This window comes from Cherax quadricarinatus, chromosome 84 (assembly GCF_038502225.1).
Source record: "Cherax quadricarinatus isolate ZL_2023a chromosome 84, ASM3850222v1, whole genome shotgun sequence".
In the NCBI taxonomy this organism is placed as follows: domain Eukaryota; kingdom Metazoa; phylum Arthropoda; class Malacostraca; order Decapoda; family Parastacidae; genus Cherax; species Cherax quadricarinatus.
The window spans coordinates 7588575-7610894 of NC_091375.1; the positions used below are offsets into that span (position 1 = coordinate 7588575).

Below are 22320 nucleotides of genomic sequence, written 5' to 3' on the forward strand. Positions count from 1 at the left end.
GTGTGGTGGAGTATCCCTGGGGTGTTATAACGTGTGGTGGAGTATCCCTGGGGTGTTATAACGTGTGGTGGAGTATCCCTGGGGTGTTATAACGTGTGGTGGAGTATCCCTGGGGTGTTATAACGTGTGGTGGAGTATCCCTGGGGTGTTATAACGTGTGGTGGAGTATCCCTGGGGTGTTATAACGTGTGGTGGAGTATCCCTGGGGTGTTATAACGTGTGGTTGACAAGATAGATGGCAGTGGTAGCCGCCTCACACCCACACAGTGGATGATTTTCACTAAACTTGGTGTGTAAGACACATTGTGGCACCTGTGAGGGTAGATAACAAGAAGGAAGGAAGACCAGGTCCTTCAAGAACACGGAGGAAGGAGGAGGGAGCAAAACCAGCACCATTAAGCTTATATTCTTCACATGTTAGAGGTGAGTGATGGTTCACACGCTGGCGTTCATGGTACCCAAGTAGGAAGTTCAGTCTGTTATATTTTCCACTGATGTCCCTGGTGCCCTTGATGCCCTTGCTGCCCTTGATGCCCCTGCTGCCCTTAATGTTCCTGCTGCCCTTGATGTTCCTGCTGCTCTTGATGTTCCTGCTGCCATTGATGCCCTGCTGTCCTTGATGGCCCTGCTGCCCTTGATGGCCCTGCTGCCCTTGATGGCCCTGCTGCCCTTGATGACCCTGCTGCCCTTGATGGCCCTGCTGCTCTTGATGTCCCTGCTGCCCCTGATGTCCGTGATGCCCTTGGTCCCTGTGCCTTTGATATAGATGGTGTCCGTGATGTCCCTGCTGTCCTTTATACCCCTGGTACCCTTGATGCCCCTGATGTCCTTGATACTCCTGGTCACCCCGGTGCCTCTGGTTTCCCTGGTATCCTTGATGTCCCAAGTTCCCCTGGTGCCCTTGATGCCCGGTGGTCATGATCCGAGGAAGTGGAGAGATCTTGTCTATGGATTGAACCTGATTTCCTCCCGTTGATCAAGTGCTGTTGTGTCGCTTATTTATTTATTTATTTTATGTCTTTGCAAACAGTACATTGAGATTTTATATTTACAATAGTGGGTTGCAATGCAAGGAGAGCCTCTATTATGCCTAGACATTATGGGCCAACTTAACATTAATGGCTTACAGACTACTTAACACTGAGGAGTATATCATAGTTGTACAGTAGGACAGTAATTATTTCATAGTTGAACAGCTGTATAACCCTTGTGGTTTAGCGCTTCTTTTTTATTATAATAATAATAATCATAGTTGAACAGTTGATTATTAATTATAAGTGAATCAAAATTTGTATAAGATAAAAGATAAATTCATCTATTCAAAAAAAATGCTTTTTGTGAAAACAATCCCCTCAAGGAAGGTTCCTTGATGTTGGTGAGGGGCTCTTGATTTAGGGAATTGGATCTGTGCTCCAGTTCCCCAAATTAAGCCTGAATGCCTTCCACATCCCCCCCCAGGCGCTGTATAATCCTCCGGGTTTAGCGCTTCCCCCTTGATTGTAATAATAATAATAATGTGAAAACAATGATTCAATTATATTCCTGTCAACAATGGATAAAAGGTTCAAAGTGATTGTTGAAGTTATGATGTGGGAGAACATAATGAGTATGTGTGTACTGAGTATTAGTGTTTAGTCTAGGGTGATTAAGTGGCTTTTGAGTAGTCCTGAATTGATTTTCAGACTGGGTTACTTTAATATCTTCTGATAATGAATTCCATATTTTGGGGCCCTTTATGTGCATAGAATTTTCAGTGTGATATGGACACGAGGTATATCAAAAAGAGATCTGTGTCTTGTGTTGTGGTAATGTGCCCATATGAGTTTAGCACTTCCCCACGAATATAATAATAATAATGTATAGGTAGGGCGTCAAGTCACAGTTATTATTATCATGGATATACATAGTTATTATTATCATGGATATGCTTTAGTTAACATTTCAATACATACAACTTATGTCCAGTATGTATATCATGGAATAATCAGTTTCTCGCACAAATTTTCATTTGGGGAGATAACGAAAATGGATTAGGTTACATTTAGCTAATGTTAGGTTACATTTGGTTAATGTTAGGTTAAGTTACATTTAGCTAATGTTAGGTTAGGTTATATTTGTTTTATGTTAGGTTAGGTTACATTTAGCAAATGTTAGGTTAGGTTACATTTACCTAATATTAGGTTAGGTTACATTTACCTAATGTTAGGTTACATTTACCTAATGTTAGGTTAGGTTACATTTACCTAATGTTAGGTTAGGTTACATTTACCTAATGTTAGGTTGGGTTACATTTGCCTAATGTTAGGTTAGGTTACATTTAGCTAATGTTAGGTTAGGTTACATATAGTTAACATTAGGTTAGGTTACATATAGTTAACATTAGGTTAGGTTACATATAGTTAACATTAGGTTAGGTTACATATAGTTAACATTAGGTTAGGTTATATATAGTTAACATTAGGTTAGATAACATTTAGCTAATGTTAGGTTAGGTTACATCTAGTTAATGGCAGGCTAGGAAGGATATAGGAAAGCACTGGTTTGGTAATAGAGTTGTGGATGAGTGGAACAAACTCCCGAGTACAGTTATTGAGGCTAAAACGTTGTGTAGTTTTAAAAATAGGTTAGATAAGTACATGAGTGGGTGTGGGTGGGTGTGAGTTGACCTGACTAGCTTGTGCTGCTGGGTCTAGTGCAGTGCTCCATCCTTGAGTGGAGATGACCAGGCTGGGTGGGTCATTGGGATAATCCGGGGGGGAAACATGGACCTGCTCCACATGGGTCAGTAGGCCTGTTGCAGTGTTCCTTCTTTCTTATGTTCTTATGTTTGGTTAAGGTTAGTAGTTAGAATTGGTTTAGGTTACCGTAAGATAAGATTTCATTTGAATTTTTAACCCTGTGAAGGGTTATCCACCCAGGATAACCCAAGAAAGTCAGTGCATCATCGAGGGACTGTCTGTCTTATATCTATTGTGGTCCTCAATCTTGTCCCCCAGGATGCCACCCACACCAGGCAAATAACATCCTGGTACCTACTTGCTTGCTAGGTGAACAGGGACAGCACGCCCAATGTTTCCACCCTTGCCGGGGTTTGAACCATGGATACTCAGTGTGTGAAGCGAGAACTTAACATGTCACTAGCACGTTAAGAGACCATACAATAAGTGTCAGGGGCCCGAGACTGTTCAACTGCCTCCCAGCATACATAAGGGGGATTACCAACAGACCCCTGGCAGTCTTCAAGCTGGCACTGGACAAGCACCTAAAGTCGGTTCCTGATCAGCCGGGCTGTGGCTCGTACGTTGGTTTGCATGTAGCCAGCAGTAACAACCTGGTTGATCAGGCTCTGATCCACCAGGAGGCCTGATCACAGACCGGGCCGCGGGGGCGTTGACCCCCGGAACTCTCTCCAGGTAAACTCCAGGTCCGGGTAAACCAGGCCATGGGCTTTGGTATGGCAAAGTTATGTTTAGTCAGCCTTAGGTTACATTAGGTTACATTTAGTTGAAGGTTAGGTTAGGTTTAGTTAACCTGGAGTTTACCTGGAGAGAGTTTCGGGGATCAACGCCCCCGCGGCCCGGTCTGTGACCAGGCCTCCTGGTGGATCAGCGCCTGATCAACCAGGCTGTTGCTGCTGGCTGCACGCAAACCAACGTACGAGCCACAGCCCGGCTGATCAGGAACTGACTTTAGGTGCTTGTCCAGTGCCAGCTTGAAGACTGCCAGGGGTCTGTTGGTAATCCCCCTTATGGTTATATATTATGGTTATATATTATGGTTATATATTATGGTTATATATTATGATTAGTTAAAATTAACTTTGGTTAGGGTACATTTAGTTAGTTAGGCAAGGTTTGGTTATGTTGTGATTAGTTAAGTAAACCTTTTTGTATTCTGAAGCCCCATTAGGAGCCCACATAGCCTAATCCTAATATATAAAATTGTTAAAATTGCTTGATAGGCAACACTCTTGCTTCACACACTTGAGTGTCTGTGGTTTGATCCCTGGCTGGGTGGAAACACTGGATGTGTTTCCTTACACCTACTGTCCATTTATCTAGTAAGCAAGTAGGTACCTGGTTGTTAGTCAACTGGTGTGGGTCTCATCCTGGGGAACAAGATTGAAGGACCACAATGTAAATAATGCCCTTTAATCTTAAGTTAATTTTAAGCCAGCCCGTAATGCTATGCATATAAGTGCCTTTGGCATGCTGCTCTTACCTGTATTTTTTTTGTACCTCTGTATGTATGCTAAAATTTATAAATAAATAAATAAATAAATAAATAAAACAAAAGATTAATATCTGGATCGATATCTGCATTCATAAGACTAATGGAGAATTTAAGTGTATATTTAATAATAGGTAAATAGAGAATAGCTGTTATAATTATTGAAATGAAAAACAATTACTATTACTACTAACAAGGATGAGTATATGGATTGGGCAAATTAATCTTGTGCCAGCTTTTCTCATCTGCAGTTCAGTAATTAATTATACTCTGATGAATGGTTTGAAAACTGACAAGTTGAAGAATTGAGACACTTATGCAACATATGGGAATCTTTATTGAAGAAAACGTTTCGCCACACAGTGGCTTTTGATGAAGCCACTGTGTGGTGAAAAGTTTCTTCAATAAAGATTCCCATATGTTGCATAAGTGTCTCAATTCTTCAATTAATTATACTCTCAGGGCATTGGCTTATGTTTGACATTTTTACTCATTATACATATATCATTTCTCAGTGTAAGCATAGTATTGTTTCTTTATAATTGTTGTATTTTGCTTTTACTCTGAATCGTATCATGCTGATTACATTCATTCATTTAAATTTGTTCATTTATTTATATTTATTTATGACTGACTTTTTCTTTTGCCTGCAAAAATGTGTAAAATATACGATGTGGCTCTCGTAGTGAAAAGTTTGGAGGCCCTTGGCTTAAAGTACAGTACTGTACTGTAAGTTTATTACCGACTTTTACATAAAAGTCTTTAACACTGTTGTATAATATTTTACAAAATCAATACTGTGAAGGTAAGTGGAGTGCTGTTTACTTGTATAGTAAATGATGTTAGATGTTCTTTTTCTTTACAGGTTTAAATGGTGGATGAGAAGTCTTAGTGTAATAATACAAAATGTGAAACAAACAACTGTGCAGTGAAAACAGTGACAAAACTCTCAGCTGCTGATTAATTCATCATTAGTTCATATATTACACTGTTGAACAAGTTATCTGGAAGCACTTGATGATCTGAGAGTGAACACCTGACCACCTGGAGGATGTGGGTGAAGAAACTGGGTCGCATGAGTATACTGGCAGCTGCAGCAGGAGGTGCCATTGTGGGCTATGTTGTCAGCAGTGATGAGAGGAGAAGGACAGCTCAGGCATCGTGGACTACAGGCTACACCCCATCAGTTAAATGGGACTGGAACTGGGATAGGTTGGTAGGTTATTTTATAAAGCTATTGCTTTCCCCATAATACTGTGACATAGAGGTATTACCTATACGTGCTATTATAAATGATGTGCGTTACTGACAAGTTAATTAATAAGACTCGTGCAACACATGTCTTATTCATCATTATCCATTTCTAGCTGTAGGAACAGGGAGTGTAATGTTGGGATTAGTTATTATATTTACTGTAAACAATAATTTTGTTAATGTTCATTTTAGAAAATGTTCAGTTTAGAAAACCACTATGTTGTTCATAAAATGTAATTATTACCACTGGGAAATAAAAGTGCCAATATTGTGGCTGAACCATTGTCAGTTTAAATTAATATATAAATACAGGTCAGCGGTCACTAATCTGGCAATCAATTATCTGGTTCCATCAGTAATCCGGCATTAATTTTGGCTAGCATAATTTCAGATTTCATCATTATACTGATTTAAATCATTATACTTACTCAGATTTCATCATTATACTGACTCAAACTGTGCAGATGTTTGTAAATCCACAGCAGCAAGCCAGTGAAGTAGAAAGCAGTGATGAAAATGAGGAAGATGTAGCAGAAAGAGTCTCTTGATAGGTTAGTTAAGTGTATTCTAACTTAACCACTCTGTAATTTGGCAAACTCACTAATCCGGCACACTACAGGTCCCAGTGATGCCGGATTAGTGATGGCCGACCTGTACTTATTTCCAAATTATACATAATGTTTACACAGTTTGATGACATTTAATTGTATATGTGGAAAGACCAGGTTATGCAAAGCATTGTAGGCCAGCTGGAACTAATATAGGATTAATAGAACAGGGATAGAGACAGATAGATGGGATGGATTGAACTGTGACCCTAGTATTGGCAGGTCCAGTGCTTTTCCAGTTTGATTCCCCTTTCCCTCTTTCTGTTTATTCACTTACAGTCGTTTATTATGACTTAAATTGAGTTAGTGATGGAACATTAACATTTACATAGTGTATCGATACAAAGTTATTCAAGAAGTACATAATACATATAAATGTACTTGTGTTAACCAGTAATATTGAAGGATCAGTTATGGAAGGAGAAGAGGGAATATAAATGTATAATTTCAAGGATTATGTGGATTAAAATAAGGGTCAGATCCGAAAAGTGGGTCATAATAAGTTTGTATGCACCTGGAGAAGGTAGGGTGACCCAAAAAAGAAAAACTTTCACCATCATTCACACTATCACTGTCTTGCCACAGGTGCACAGATATGATACTTTATATGTCCTTCTAAACAGCACATATTCCAAACCCCTCTAAAGTCCAGGCATTGTAATTCCCACCTCCAGGACTCAAGTCTAGCTAACCAGTCTCCCTGAATCTCATCACAAAATATTACTCTGCTCACATTCCAACAGCTCATCAAGTCCCAAAAACTATTCATCTCCACTCCTATCTAACACTCACACATGTCTGCTGTAAGTTTAAGTCCCTTACACCTATTGGACTTGTTTAATTGAATTTTGTTGACTTGGTTAAAATTTTTTGGTTCTATTAGACAACATTATTTCTTGAAGCAGTACATTTGCAAACATTATTTTCTTTCAGAAGAGAAGCTCATAGTTTAGTGAAGCCACGTAATCCAAAAAATGACATTAACAATAACATTGTTAATGGTAACTTTGAGGACCGCGTGGAGAAGGTTAAACCTTCAGCCTCTCGTCACTTGATATTTATACGTCACGGACAGTACAACCTGGAGGGTGTCTCAGACTCGGAGCGATACCTTACACAGTTAGGTAAGTGATTGTTTATCATCTTGCCTGGGGTTTTGAAGACTGTCATCTTTTGATATGAACTTAGTGTGATTTAAAAATGGAATGTAATACTGCATTTCGTGTGATGATGATGTGAGCTTATGGTGAAGGTTAATTAATGCTGGTGTATGATACTTTACTATACTTCATCATAGCTCAGCTTGTACATTAAAGTTCATCACTTTTATGTACTTTTTTACATAATATGGACATAGTGAAGGTTAAAGATTGAATACAGTATACAGTGGACCCCCGCATAACGATCACCTCTGAATGCGACCAATTATGTAAGTGCGTTTGTACGTGTATGTTTGGGGGTCTGAAATGGACTAATCTACTTCACTATATTCCTTATGGGAACAAATTCGGTCAGTACTGGCACCTGAACATACTTCTGGAGTGAAAAAATATCATTAATGTATGGGCATTCCTCACCTAAAGACTGAGTTCTGTTCCTACAAGTAGATCGGTAAGCAAACTGGTTGATAAGTGAGGAGTGTGCACTTACAGATATTTCAGATATTGTGTTTATGTTACCTTTGCACTATTTATAACATTTCTGGTATATTTTTAAATGTTTATACAGTAGTGTACTGTATATTGTAATAAACAGAATAGAGGAAATCAGCTCTAATATAAATTATTTAGGTATGAATACTGGTCAGAGAGCCCGCCGAAAGTCCTAGACGTCAATAAACGAGTACATCACTAAGTGAGAAGAGGCTGTATTATTATTATTATTATTATTATTATTATTATTATTATTATTATTATTATTATTATTATTATTATTATTATTATTATTATTACCATTGACATACCTTGTTTATTGTGAAGGGGTTACATGGTGTGTTTGTCTGTTTGTCTACATTCTTGTCATCTTTCTTTTATGATGGCATCTAAGGGTAAGTAAGTGTATTAACCCTTTGAGGGTCGACAGGCCCTCTCCAAGACTTGTTCTCAGGGTCGGCCAAATTAAAAAAAAAAATTATTTTTCTTATGAAAAGATAGAGAATCTTTTCCTGGTCATATTGACACCAAAAGTATGAAATTTGATGGAAAACTTAGGGAATTATGCTCGCGAAGTTAGCGGTCTCGACGATGTTTACGCCTTGGCAATTTTGCCCACTTTGAGCCCTATTTTCAGCCAATTCCAGTGTACTTGTCGACAAAAATCATGACTATTTCTCTAGAACTCTATTTTTTCTATTGAATGAGTACAAGAAACCACCCATTTACTGATTTCAACTGTCCAATACAGTGGTCAGAATTTAGCAATTTTGCCAATTTCACACAAATTTCAAAAGATGCCAATTTCGAAATAGGGTCCAGAATAAACAAGAAAGACATTCCTGGCACTAAAATAACATTTCCTTTGTTTGTTAGTCACATCCCCAGGCCCCTCTTATATTTCTTTGGTTTTCCACTTTCAATTTTTATTCTTACAAAAAATAGAAGATTTACTGTTATGCAGACTGCTGCATTAGTGTAGAAATGGTATAAATAATATCAGCGCACTTGTGAAAGAATATTAGACTCACCAGTTGACACATATTGGTTGCTTGGCATGACTTGTTTACTTTTGAACTTTGGTAAAAATCGAACATTTCTGTTACTTTGAGCTCAATTTCAAGGTACTTTTCATTGTAAAACCAGTCAAAATCATCTCAATTTCTGTAATATGTCTTCCATTCTATAAAATGAGACCAAGAAAACTAGAATACAACAATAAATAACCCCTGGCTGCCTTCAAGAGAGAGCTGGACAGATACCTAAAGTCAGTGCCGGATCAGCCGGGCTGTGGCTCGTACGTTGGACTGCGTGCGGCCAGCAGTAACAGCCTAGTTGATCAGGCCCTGATCCATCGGGAGGCCTGGTCATGGACCGGGCCGCGGGGGCGTTGATCCCCGGAATAACCTCCAGGTAACCATCTGAAAATACAGTGCAAAGTCGCTGTTTTATTCCAAAAACATAGTCTTTTTTTTTCTCATTATGCACTGTGTGCTGCAGGATTTTTTGTATACTGCGCACACTGACCACATAGACCCATTCTTTCATATGTATGCCTACCAGCTTTCTCCCACTAGATTTGAGGGCGCTAGAATTTAGGCGTACTAGTACGTCAAAAACCTTGGGTCGTAAGCCGTACTAGTACGGCCGAAACTCTCAAAGGGTTAAGGTACACATAAATACAGTTACATAGATTATCATACATAGCAGCCTGTGTATAGTGTACTTGTGGATGAGGGAGTGGAGTGTACTAATGGATGAGGGTGTGGAGTGTACTAGTGGATGAGGATGTGTAGTATACTAGTGGATGAGGGTGTTGAGTGTACTAGGGGATGTGGGTGTAGAGTGTACTAGGGGATGTGGGTGTGGAGTGTACTAGGGGATGTGGGTGTGAGAATGTACTAGGGGATGTGGGTGTGGAGTGTACTAGTGGATGAGGGAGTGGAGTGTACTGGATGAGGGTGTGGAGTGTACTAGGGGATGTGGAGGCACACACCCTGGGATGCATCACCATAATCCATTTATGATTAAGAAGCATGGCCCAATAGCTAGAGCTCACTCATGAACATAAATAGGGAAGTGCAAGTGGATATGTGTACATCCTCTTTCCCCCTTCCTTATATCCCTTTCTTACACAGTATCCCTTTCCCATCCTTCTCTTAAATCCTTCTTTCCAAGTTTTCCTGCCAGTGTTTGATCCACTGTGTGGGGCACAAATTTAATGTAAATCTAGTATGCTTTTGTTTAGTTATAATCATTCTCTTCTGTGTATTGAAGTGATACACGTGGCTTGTGCAGCATGAAGGACCAGCATTGAGGTTATGAAATAGTATTTCTGATTTCCATGATTTCGTAACTACGCCTTTTCTCCATCTTTATGTCAGTCACTTCGTAACATCCTTCAACCCCATTTTACAGGTCGTGAGCAGGCATCACTGACGGGGGATCGACTCAAGCAACTTAACTTGCCATACTCGCGTATTGTCTATTCTACGATGACCAGGGCTGCAGAAACAGCAAGGATAATCATTGAGAGGCTGGACAATGTAGAAGAGGTTGAACACTGTGACCTGCTACGAGAGGGGGCACCTGTTCCACCTGAACCACCCATTGGAAGCTGGAAGCCAGAAATGCACGTATGTTGCTGTTATTAAGTTCAGGGTGCCTGCACTCTGAAGGAGAGGTGGGGAAGTTGCAGTTCAGAGGGTCATCCGAACTATGATGTCTAGCAAGATTGAATGATTGAAGGTGAAAGTGTTTCCTCTTTTTTGAGTTGCCCTACCTCAGTAGGAGATGGCCACAGTGTTAAAAAAAAGAATACTCTACAATAATATACTATATTTGACAGTAATTAGAAAAACATTTTCTACCCATGCACCATCATCACTCAAAATTTCCTCTCCAAAAGGGGGGGCTGTATATTAAATTTAGTGTTGATCATTGAATTACAGTCGTCTCTGGTATGCATGGGGATATTGGTTCCAGGACTCCCCATGGATACGAAAATCCTTGGGTGCTCAAGTACCGTATACAAAATGTCGTAGTATTTGCATATAACCTATGCACAACCTCCCGTATACTACTTTAAATCTTTAAAACAGCCTTTGAGGGATTGCTTTGACAATTTAACCATTTAACTGTTTTATTCATTCCAAATTTATTACACTTTCATGATACTAACAATGGAATTCAGCCACAAAATACACTATGAAAATGAAAATGATTATTTCTCTGCAAAGCTTACAATGTGTGGCTTACATATTACAAAATATTAAGTACAAAGAAAGCAATTAGCATGCCTAGGGATTCCTGGCAGACTAAGCCTAATTCTTACTGTCTGCTCTGTATTGACACAGGTTATGGAACAGTACATTTTAATATTTGTTATCTCTCATTATTATAAAAGTTTATCATTAATAAGATTGATAACAGTGAGGTAGCAAAAAACATGTAACAGTATTACAATTAGTATAATTTAGTAATGGGTGTGGTTTTATCTCGTCATGATGCACTGCTTCTATAATCAAAAGCTCCTATATTAGCAAGAGTATTTCAGGACTAACTTAAAATTAATTAGGCAGTAACTAAATTAGAAATTTTATGTTTACAGTCATTTGGGTGAGTATAAGTATAAAACTGAGAGAATTACAGATAATGAGAGTAAGTCTGTTTTGTTACGGATGTGTTCAGGATATTGAAAATAGCATGTGTAGTTTTCACATAGCTGATGTTGGGTTATGTTAGGGAGAGAAGGTGTTTTTTAATGGTAGTTTTGAAAATGGTGGTAGAGTCTGCGGTTTTGGAGATTTCAGGCAGAGAATTCCAGATTTTGGGCAGTCTTATGTACACTGAATTTTTGAAGAGATTTAGTCAGACATGATGTATATTTACCCATGTCCATGGGTCCAGTTTCTGCTGTTTAGCATGGCCCAAAAATAAGCCATAAATTGCTTAATATTGGCACAGTAGTTCAAAAGTAGTGAGGGTGACAGTTCTTTAAAGCCTAAGAGATACCATGAAATGCTTTCCATCAATGAAAAAGTGATAATTCTTGACATACTGTGTGTAATTTATCAACTAAACTATAATAGGTAAGTCTTTCTTCTTTCTTTCAACAAACCAGTCGTATCCCACTGAGGCAGGGTGGCCCAAAAAAGAAAAACGAAAGTTTCGCTTTTAAAATTTAGTAATTTATACAGGAGAAGGGGTTACTAGCCTCTTGCTCCTGGCATTTTAGTCGCCTCTTACAACACGCATGGCTTACGGAGGAAGAATTCTGTTCCACTTCCCCATGGAGATAAGAGGAAATAAACAAGAACTAGAAAGGAAAGAGAAGAAAACCCAGACGGGTGTGTATATACAGTGGACCCCCGGTTAACGATATTTTTTCAATCCAGAAGTATGTTCAGGTGCCAGTACTGACCGAATTTGTTCCCATAAGGAATATTGTGAAGTAGATTAGTCCATTTCAGACCCCCAAACATACACGTACAAATGCACTTACATAAATACACTTGTTAGGTAAGACACATATGCAACAGTTAGGTATCTTTATTTTGAAACGTTTCGCCTACACAGTAGGCTTCTTCAGTCGAGTACAGAAAAGTTGATAGAAGCAGAAGATACTTGAAGACGATGTAATCAGTCCATCACCCTTAAAGTTTTGAGGTGGTCAGTCCCTCAGTCTGCAGAAGAGCATTGTTCCATAGAATGAAACAATATGTTGTTTCATTCTATGGAACAATGCTCTTCTGCAGACTGAGGGACTGACCACCTCAAAACTTTAAGGGTGATGGACTGATTACATCGTCTTCAAGTATCTTCTGCTTCTATCAACTTTTCTGTACTCGACTGAAGAAGCCTACTGTGTAGGCGAAACGTTTCAAAATAAAGATACCTAACTGTTGCATATGTGTCTTACCTAACAACCTGTCGGTATTTTATACCATTTTAATGTTCATAAATACACTTACATAATTGGTCGCATTCGGAGGTGATCATTATGCGGGGGTCCACTGTATATGCTTGTACATGTATGTGTAGTGTGACCTAAGTGTAAGTAGAAGTAGCAAGACGTACCTGAAATCTTGCATGTTTATGAGACGGAAAAAAGACACCAGCAATCCTACCATCATGTAAAACAATTACAGATTTCCATTTTACACTCACTTGGCAGGACGGTAGTACCTCCCTGGGCGGTTGCTGTCTACCAACCTACTACCTAGGTAATAGGTAAGTATGTAAATGAAAAACGACTTGTATGTTGGTTTCAGTATCTGTGGCAGGTGCTTGAAACATATCCCCGCAGCTACGGGGGTTCTACTATACTGATTATTCTAAGTGAAGCATTGTTTGAAGTGCTAAACCACCTTGAAACACGTCTAATATAAGAAACTAGTCTGTATAGTGTTAAACATTAAAAACAATTAAATAACAGAAAAACAGTCACGTCTTAACATCAGTAAATTGTAAAATGTAAATATCACTAGCACTTTTATACTAGTGTTGCTGATTACTGATAATTTTTTCACCAACTTTATCACATCATAAGTTATCAAATCTCGCTCTTGTTCAATTCAGAAAAACAAGCTCTATTGATCTGTAAGATTTTTTTTTTTGTCATTTTTCTATATTTTTTCCATAAATTTTGATCGACAGTTGGTTGAATCCGCAGATGCGGAACCCACAGATACGGAGGGCCAACTGTACTTCATCACCATCCTCACTGAGTCCCTTCAGAGATATAACCCAACTTTCATTCTAACAGCATATCATGTTCTTCAGATCATTCTCCTCTGTTCCAACCAAATACGGCTAGATGGTTAAGCCTTCTAACTCTCAATAGATCTTTCTGCTAATTCTTCCTTGTGTGTTCCCAGTGATGTTTCATTCATGCAAAGTTTATACATCTTAATCAACGTTTTTACATTATTAAAACATTTCGGGCCCCAATGATCTACTTTGAATTATACTTTTCATAATGTTTTGCAACACTATAACTTATGGTAGTATTCTTTTTTTTTTTTGGTCTCAATTTGATAGAATGGAAGATACACTACAGAAATAGATATGATTTTGATTGGTTTCATCACGAAAAGTACCTTGAAATTGGACTCAGAGTAGCGGAAATGTTAAATTTTTGCCAATGTTCAAGAGTAAACAGATGATGTCACTGTTCAGTACATGTTCAACTGGCCAGTCTAATACGCAGTCACGATTGGGTTGACATTATTTATACAATTATTACAATAGTGGAGTAAGCCACTTAACAGTAAGTCTCCTATTTTTTGTGTGAATAAAAATTCAAAGCTGAAAGCAAGCGTAATATAAGAGGGGCATGGAGATGTGACTAATAAACAGAGAAAATGTTATTTTAGTGCTAGGAATGTCCGCATTGTATATTCTGGACCCTATTTTGAAATTGGCATCTCTTGAAATTTTTGTGAAATTGGCCAAATGACCAATTTCTGACCATTTTATTAGGTAGTTAAAATAGGTAAATGGGCAGTTTCTTGCATTCAGTTGACAGAATAGAAGGAATACTAGTGAAATAGCTATGAGTTTGGTAAACTGGAATAATGGAATGGGTCAAAAATAGGGCGTAAAGTGGGTGAAATCACCAATGGGTAAATATCACCGTTGGGTTAAGTGTATTCTAATGTAACCACTCTGTAATCCATCAAAATCACTAATCCCGCACCCTACAGGTCCCGATGATGCCGAATTAGTGATGGTCAGCCTATATTGACACTTGTTTTTTCTATGCACCACCATCTCTCACCAAGACAGGGTGACCCAAAGAAGAAAACTTTCGTAATGTTTTTCTTCTTTTTTGCATTTAGTAATGTGCACAGCAGAAGGGGTTACTAGCTCCTTGCTCCCAGCATTTTAATCGCCTCTTACCACAAGCATGACTCACAGAGGAAGGAGTCTTCTCCACTTAACCGTGGAGATTGATATTATTATAACTTCAAATATTGATTTATACAATATCTGCTTCTCAGTTGCAACTTTCCTACTAGATCATCATTTGTGCAATGATATTTACAGCAGTTAACATGGGTAGTGCATGTGTATTTTTTTTTGTGTGTGTGTGTGTGTATTTTTTGTGTACTTTTGTTTTTGTTTTTTGCATTTTCATTTGTTTTTAGTTTTTTTGTGTTTTTTGTTTGTGTGTCAACAGTGTTACTGATTCCCTATGTGATATACTTGTGTAGTTATCCACAGCATGTTAGTACTGCGTACTACTGTAGTCATAGTAACCATTACTGGTTCACCTCCCTGTATGAATCACTGATTGTTATATCACTGACTGTTATGACTCACTGCTGACCTAACATGATGTTTGAATGCCGCCGTTGCCCTCCGGACACGATAGGGCAGTCCTAGTCCAGCCACCCATCGTGTGTGTTTATTCCCTAATCCGTGATTGAACCCTATTCAACATGTGCATTTTTGTTTGTGTGCTTTTGTTTATGCATTTTTGTTTGTATTTTTGTCTGTGTGTTTTTCCTTGTGCATTTTTATTTTTGTGGGTTTTTTTTTTTTTTTTTTTTTTTTTTTTTTTTTGTGCATTTTATTTTTGTGCTTTTGTTTTTGTATTTATTTTTGTATGTATATTTGTTTGTCCATTTAGTTTTTGTGTGTTTTTGTTTTTGTGTATTTTTTGTTTGTGCATTTTTGTGTTTGTGTTTGTTTTGTTTCTTTTGTGTTTTTTTATTTTTGTTTCTTTTGTGTTTTTTATTTTTGTTTTTGTGTCTTGTTTTTATGTGTTTTTTGTTTTTGTATCTTTTTGGTTTATGTAGCCTTTTGGTTTTTGTGGCCTTTTGTGTATTTTGGTCTTTCGGTTTTTGTGGCCTTTTGTGTATTTTGGTTATTGTGTTTTTCTTTGTTACACAGACCTCTTGTTGTTGTACAGCAGTATTTGTCATTATTATTTTCCTCAGAAGTTTTATGCCGATGGTGCTCGCATTGAAGCAGCCTTCAGGAAGTATGTCCATCGTGCTCCCACTTCCCAGGAGAAGGATAGCTACGAAGTATTTGTGTGTCATGCTAATGTCATCCGATATTTTGTCTGCAGGTTAGTCATTATTGCTGGTGGCATATTAGGTATTACACTGACCTTTCAAATACAAATTAGGATAAGGTATATTTCTGAAAATACAACAGTTAAAATACTTACCGCTCTACGGCCCTTACTTTACCTTCCCTTCTTGCTGATGGACCCTCCTTTAAGCCAGACTCTCTCTTACTGACTTTTTGACAGCAACTGATTTACTGTGTAAACTCTGATGATGATGCCTCTAGTACTCCTCACGGCCCTTTTTACCTCAATCTCTGGCTACTCTCCACCCCTGCACTATCCACTGCCCCACTGCACTGCATGACCTAATAATCATCCCTCTCCCTGTTGTTACCCATTACCCTTGCAACCTTCCCTGCCCGGCTGCACTGTATGACCCTTGTAGGCTTAGAGCTTCTTTTTGATAATTATAGACATTTTGATTAATCCATCTATGATAGTTTTTCAAAATTATACATGTATAACAAACATGCTACGTAACATATAAATATGATAAATACACCCACAGTAGAATAAATTAGCAAATGTGAAATGTTTTTCCAGTCGTCTTGTTGGACTGTCGGAAAGAATAATGTTTTCTCAAGTTCAACACCAAAGAAAATGTTACACAATAGTATTACTGGGAGTAACTTTAGAAAATTATTCCTTTCGTATGCCTTCACTCAGAGCACTATTCCTTCTAAAAGTGGTGTGTTACATGAGAATGGGAGTGTTGCTCTTTATTTATTCTACTTTACCAATGTGGGGACAACTTGTACACAATGTAACGTGTTTGTATTATGGTATAAGATTCACAGACATGGGAATGAATATGTATGAACCAAAAGCAGACGTGTTCGTCTGTTTGTTTACATACTCCGTGGCTCTGTCCTCTCTCATTTGCTCATTCTCTCTCTCTCTCTCTCTCTTGTTTATTCACTTTTATATAGTTTACTCATCTCTCACCTTACATTAAGACTACAAATATTTTAACGTATGATATAGCACGTAATGAAAGTAGTTTGTTAGATTATGTGTTGGTGGATAAAAGGTTGATGGGTAGGCTCCAGGATGTACACGTTTATAGAGGGGCAACTGGTATAGCGGATCATTATTTAGTTGTAGCTACAGTTAGAGTAAGAGGTAGATGGGACAAGAGGAAAATGGCAACAAGAAGTAAGAGGGAGGTGAAAGTGTACAAACTAAGAGAGGAGGAAGTTCGGGTGAGATATAAGCAACTATTGGCAGAAAGGTGGGCTCGTGCAAGTATTAGTGGTGGGGAAGTTGAAGAGGGTTGGAATACATTTAAAAATGCATTTTTAGAATGTGGGGCAGAAGTTTGTGGTTATAGGAGGGTGGGTGCAGGAGGAAAGAGGAGTGAATGGTGGAATGATGAAGTAAAGGGGGTGATAATAGAGAAAAAGGTAGCTTATGAGAGGTTTTGACAAAGCAGAAGCATTATAAGAAGAGTAGAGTATATGGAGAGTAGAAGAAAGGTGAAGAGAGTGGTGAGAGAGTGCAAAAGCAGAGCAGATGATAGAGTGGGAGAGGTACTATCAAGAAATTTTAATGAAAATAAGAAAAAATTTTGGAGTTAAACAAGTTAAGAAAGCCTAGGGAACGAATGGATTTGTCAGTTAAAAACAGAGTAGGGAAGTTAGTAGATGGGGAGATGGAGGTATTGGGTAGATGGCGAGAATATTTTGAGGAACTTTTAAATGTCGACGAAGAAAGGGAGGTGGTAATTTCATGCACTGGCCAGGAAGGTATACCATCTTTTAGGAGTGAAGAAGAGCAGGATGCGAGTGTGGGGAGGTGCATGAGGCATTACATAGAATGAAAGGGGGTAAAGCAGCTGGAACTGACGAGATCATGACAGAAATGTTAAAAGCTGGGGGGGGATGTAGTGTTGGAGTGGTTGGTATTTTTGTTTAATAAATGTATGATAGAGTGGATAGAGGAGCAATATGGCAGATGTTGCAAGTATATGGAATAGGTGGTAAGTTATTAATCGCTGTAAAGAGCTTTTATGAGGATAGTGAGGCTCAGGTTAGGGTGTGTAGAAGAGAGGGAGACTACTTCCCGGTAAAAGTAGGTCTTAGACAGGGATGTGTAATGTCACCATGGTTGTTTAATATATTTATAGATGGGGTTGTAAAGGAAGTAAATGCTAGGGTGTTCAGGAGAGGGGTGGGATTAAATTTTGGGGAATCAAATTCAAAATGGGAATTGACACAGTTACTTTTTGCTGATGATACTGTGCTTATGGGAGATTCTAAAGAAAAATTGCAAAGGTTAGTGGATGAGTTTGGGAATGTGTGTAAAGGTAGAAAGTTGAAAGTGAACATAGAAAAGAGTAAGGTGATGAGGGTGTCAAATGATTTAGATAAAGAAAAATTGGATATCAAATTGGGGAGGAGGAGTATGGAAGAAGTGAATGTTTTCAGATACTTGGGAGTTGACGTGTCGGCGGATGGATTTATGAAGGATGAGGTTAATCATAGAATTGATGAGGGAAAAAAGGTGAGTGGTGCGTTGAGGTATATGTGGAGTCAAAAAACGTTATCTATGGAGGCAAAGAAGGGAATGTATGAAAGTAGTATAGTAGTACCAACACTCTTATATGGGTGTGAAGCTTGGGTGGTAAATGCAGCAGCGAGGAGACGGTTGGAGGCAGTGGAGATGTCCTGTTTAAGGGCAATGTGTGATGTAAATATTATGCAGAAAATTCGGAGTGTGGAAATTAGGAAAAGGTGTGGAGTTAATAAAAGTATTAGTCAGAGGGCAGAAGAGGGGTTGTTGAGGTGGTTTGGTTATTTAGAGAGAATGGATCAAAGTAGAATGACATGGAAAGCATATAAATCTATAGGGGAAGGAAGGCGGGGTAGGGGTCGTCCTCGAAAGGGTTGGAGAGAGGGGGTAAAGGAGGTTTTGTGGGCAAGGGGCTTGGACTTCCAGCAAGCGTGCGTGAGCGTGTTAGATAGGAGTGAATGGAGACGAATGGTACTTGGGACCTGACGATCTGCTGGAGTGTGAGCAGGGTAATATTTAGTGAAGGGATTCAGGGAAACCGGTTATTTTCATATAGTCGGACTTGAGTCCTGGAAATGGGAAGTACAATGCCTGCACTTTAAAGGAGGGGTTTGGGATATTGGCAGTTTGGAGGGATATGTTGTGTATCTTTATATGTGTATGCTTCTAAACTGTTGTATTCTGAGCACCTCTGCAAAAACAGTGATAATGTGCGAGTGTGGTGAAAGTGTTGAATGATGATGAAAGTATTTTCTTTTTGGGGATTTTCTTTCTTTTTTTTGGGTCACCCTGCCTCGGTGGGAGACGGCCGACTTGTTGAAAAAAAAAAAATGTATGAAAGAGGGGAAGGTACCTAGAGATTGGTAGAGAGTATGTATAGTCCCTTTATATAAAGGGAAGGGGGACAAGAGAGATTGTAAAAATTATAGAGGAATAAGTTTACTGAGTATACCAGGAAAAGTGTACGGTAGGGTTATTATTGAAAGAATTAGAGGCGAGACAGAATGTAGGATTGCGGATGAGCAAGGAGGTTTTAGAGTGGGTAGGGGATGTGTAGATCAAGTGTTTACATTGAAGCATATATGTGAACAGTATTTAGATAAGGTTAGGGTGTGTAGAAGAGAGGAAGACTACTTCCCTGTAAAAGTACGTAGGTCTTAGACAGGGATGTGTAATGTCACCATGGTTGTTTAATATATTTATAGATGGGGTGGTAAAAGAAGTAAATACAGTGGACCCCTTGTATTCGATGGCATCGGTATTCGATAAATCCAGTATTCGATGCATTATATCGCAAAAAATTTTCCTTGGTATTTGATTGAAAACCCGGTATTCAATACGATTCGTACAAGACCTGTCCATGTGTGGCCTGAACTGCCCCGTGTGTGCCAGTGTTTACAAGCCAGCCAGTGTGCGTGCATCTAAGGATACATTCGGTACATTCCATATTATCCATATTATCACTGTGTTTGGTGCTTGTTTCTGCAAAATAAGTCACCATGGGCCCCAAGAAAGCTTCTAGCACCAACCCTGTGGTAAAAAGGGTGAGAATTAGTATGGAAATTAAGAAAGATTTTGAAGGGTTTGGGGCTAACCCTGAGAAGCCTATGCCAGTTGTGGAATCCATTGTGCCTACTTCAAAAATTAAGGAAATGTGTGCACAGTGGGTTGAAGTGCAAACCTTTATGGATGAAAATCACCCTAACACAGCTATTGCAAGCTGTGCTGGTGACTATTACAATGACAATGTTGTGGCCCATTTTAGACAAATTGTAAAGGAACGGGAGGTACAGAGCTCTATGGACAGATTTGTTGTGCGACAGAGGTCCAGTGACTCTCAAGGTGGTCCTAGTGGCATTAAAAGAAGAAGGGAAGTAACCCCAGAAAAGGACTTGCTACCTCAAGTCCTAACACCTCTCCCCTCCTCCCATCCCATCAATCATCACCAGATCTTCATTAAAGGTAAGTGTCAATTATTTTATTATTATTGTAATTATTCTATTGCATTAAACTTAATATTTCATGTAGTAAAAATTTTTTTTTTCATACTTTTGGGTGTCTTGCACGGATTAATTTGATTTCCATTATTTCTTATGAGGAAAATTGATTCGGTTTTCGATATTATCGGTATTCGATGAGCTCTCAGGAACGGATTAATATCGAATACCGGGGGTCCACTGTACTAGGGTGTTCAGGAGAGGGGTAGGATTAAATTATGGGGAGTCAAATACAAAATGGGAATTGACACAGTTACTTTTTGCTGACGATACTGTGCTTATGGGAGATTCTAAAGAAAAATTGCTAAGGTAAGTGGACGAGTTTGGGAGTGTGTGTAAAGGTAGAAAGTCGAAAGTGAACATAGAAAAGAGTAAGGTGATGAGGGTATCAAATGATTTAGATAAAGAAAAATTGGATATCAAATTGGGGAGGAGGAGTATGGAAGAAGTGAGTGTTTTCAGATATTTGGGAGTTGACGCGTCAGCGGATGGATTTATGAAGGACGAGGTTAATCATAGAATTGATGAAGGAAAAAAGGTGAGTGGTGCATTGAGGTATATGTGGAGGCAAAAAATGTTATCTATGGAGGCAAAGAAGGGAATGTATGAAAGTATAGTAGTACCAACACTCTTATATGGGTGTGAAGCTTGGGTTGTAAATGCTGTTGTGGGCGAGGGGTTTGGACTTCCAGCAGATTATTATTATTATAATCAAGGGGGAAGCGCTAAACCCGGAGGATTATACAGCGCCTGGGGGGGGGATGTGGAAGGCATTCAAGCTTAATTCGGGGAACTGGAGCACAGATCCAATTCCCTAAATCAAGAGCCCCTCACCAACATCAAGGAACCTTCCTTGAGGGGACTTCCAGCAGAGCTATGACATCTCTGTATGTGGCTGATTCCTTATCTTGTCAGCCTTATATACCATTATTGTAATGATATTTCTTGTAATTTTGAAAGATTGTCATTATTAATTTATTGCATTTGCAGAGCATTGCAGCTTCCCCCTGAAGCCTGGTTACGCATGACTCTGCACAATGGCAGCATGACGCACATTGTGGTTCGTCCTGATGGTCGGGTTGGAATGTGGCATCTAGGTGAATGTGGCTACATGCCTCCCGAGAAACTCTCCCGCTCATGATAAACATTTCCTTTAAAAGTGTCATAAATCTTCAATATTGGTTAATAAGTTATTTCTTGTCGAGGCATATAAAATGTATATTATTTACATGTGATCAATATTTCAATTTGTGTAGTCATTTTACTGATGATGGATGTGTTAACCTTGCTAGTTTAAGCAAGGTGGGGAAGACTTTTTAATTCATGTTTCAAGTTTGTTGTAATTATTTACCACTTGACTCAGGACCAATTTGTACAACTATGTCAAGGTTTTTAATGCTATAAATAAGCAGCTTAATTAAATTTAATGAAAAATGTGAATTACATTAGATTGGTAATTAATTGTACAACCATTTGTGAATAACAGATGGAGTGATGTACCCAAATACACACATTTGTTTACCAACTACAGAATAGTATACAAAAATATAGATGTTTGTATGGTTTCCATGGCTACTTTTGTTGCTTTAAGATAATTTTTTTTAAAGAGATTACATGCTTATAGATATTTTATAATATAACCTTTGATAGTGTTACAAACTTGCGCATGGTATCAGTACTGGTGCGGCTACACTGGTTTACATGTTTGCTTAACATGTACTTGTCTAGGATTAAATATTTGTATGCCTTCCTTTGTTTATTATATCACCACCTCTCTGACATGCTTGTTGCAGCCATCCTCCTCACTGACGGTCCAGCCATCATCCACAACATGCAAGGTGATCTCTTAACCGATACAGATTTTGCTACATCAACTATGACCCTCCAGTCTTTCAGATGATGACCTTCCCTCAACACCACCACCCTCTCTCTACCATCATTTTCACCCTTGCCTTGCAATACTGAATAACCCTCAAAGGTTTAGC

General features: G+C 38.7%; 1 protein-coding gene across 3 annotated transcripts; it reads left to right on the forward strand.

The window, feature by feature from the left end:
- The first annotated feature begins 211 nt into the window (after positions 1-211).
- LOC128704276 (serine/threonine-protein phosphatase PGAM5, mitochondrial) lies at positions 212-22082 on the forward strand. 3 transcript variants are annotated; one of them, XM_053799385.2, is made up of 6 exons: positions 212-423; positions 5096-5442; positions 7026-7216; positions 10163-10380; positions 15694-15824; positions 21326-22082. In XM_053799385.2, exons 2-6 carry the CDS (start codon positions 5282-5284, stop codon positions 21474-21476), a joined length of 852 nt encoding a protein of 283 aa, XP_053655360.1. In that variant the 5' UTR covers positions 212-423; positions 5096-5281; the 3' UTR covers positions 21477-22082. The 3 variants fall into 3 exon arrangements, with proteins under 3 accessions (XP_053655360.1, XP_053655361.1, XP_053655359.1); XM_053799386.2 differs by having other exon boundaries at positions 7029-7216; positions 15691-15824; XM_053799384.2 differs by having other exon boundaries at positions 213-423; positions 15691-15824.
- Positions 22083-22320: the final 238 nt, after the last annotated feature.

Coding starts and splice junctions, on each gene's coding strand:
- LOC128704276 (XM_053799384.2), top strand. CDS start 5,282: ATGTGGGTGAAGAAACTGGGTCGCATGAGTATACTGGCAGCTGCAGCA. Junction 5,443..7,025: donor TGGGACTGGAACTGGGATAG/GTTGGTAGGTTA, acceptor ATTTTCTTTCAG/AAGAGAAGCTCATAGTTTAG. Junction 7,217..10,162: donor GCGATACCTTACACAGTTAG/GTAAGTGATTGT, acceptor CCCATTTTACAG/GTCGTGAGCAGGCATCACTG.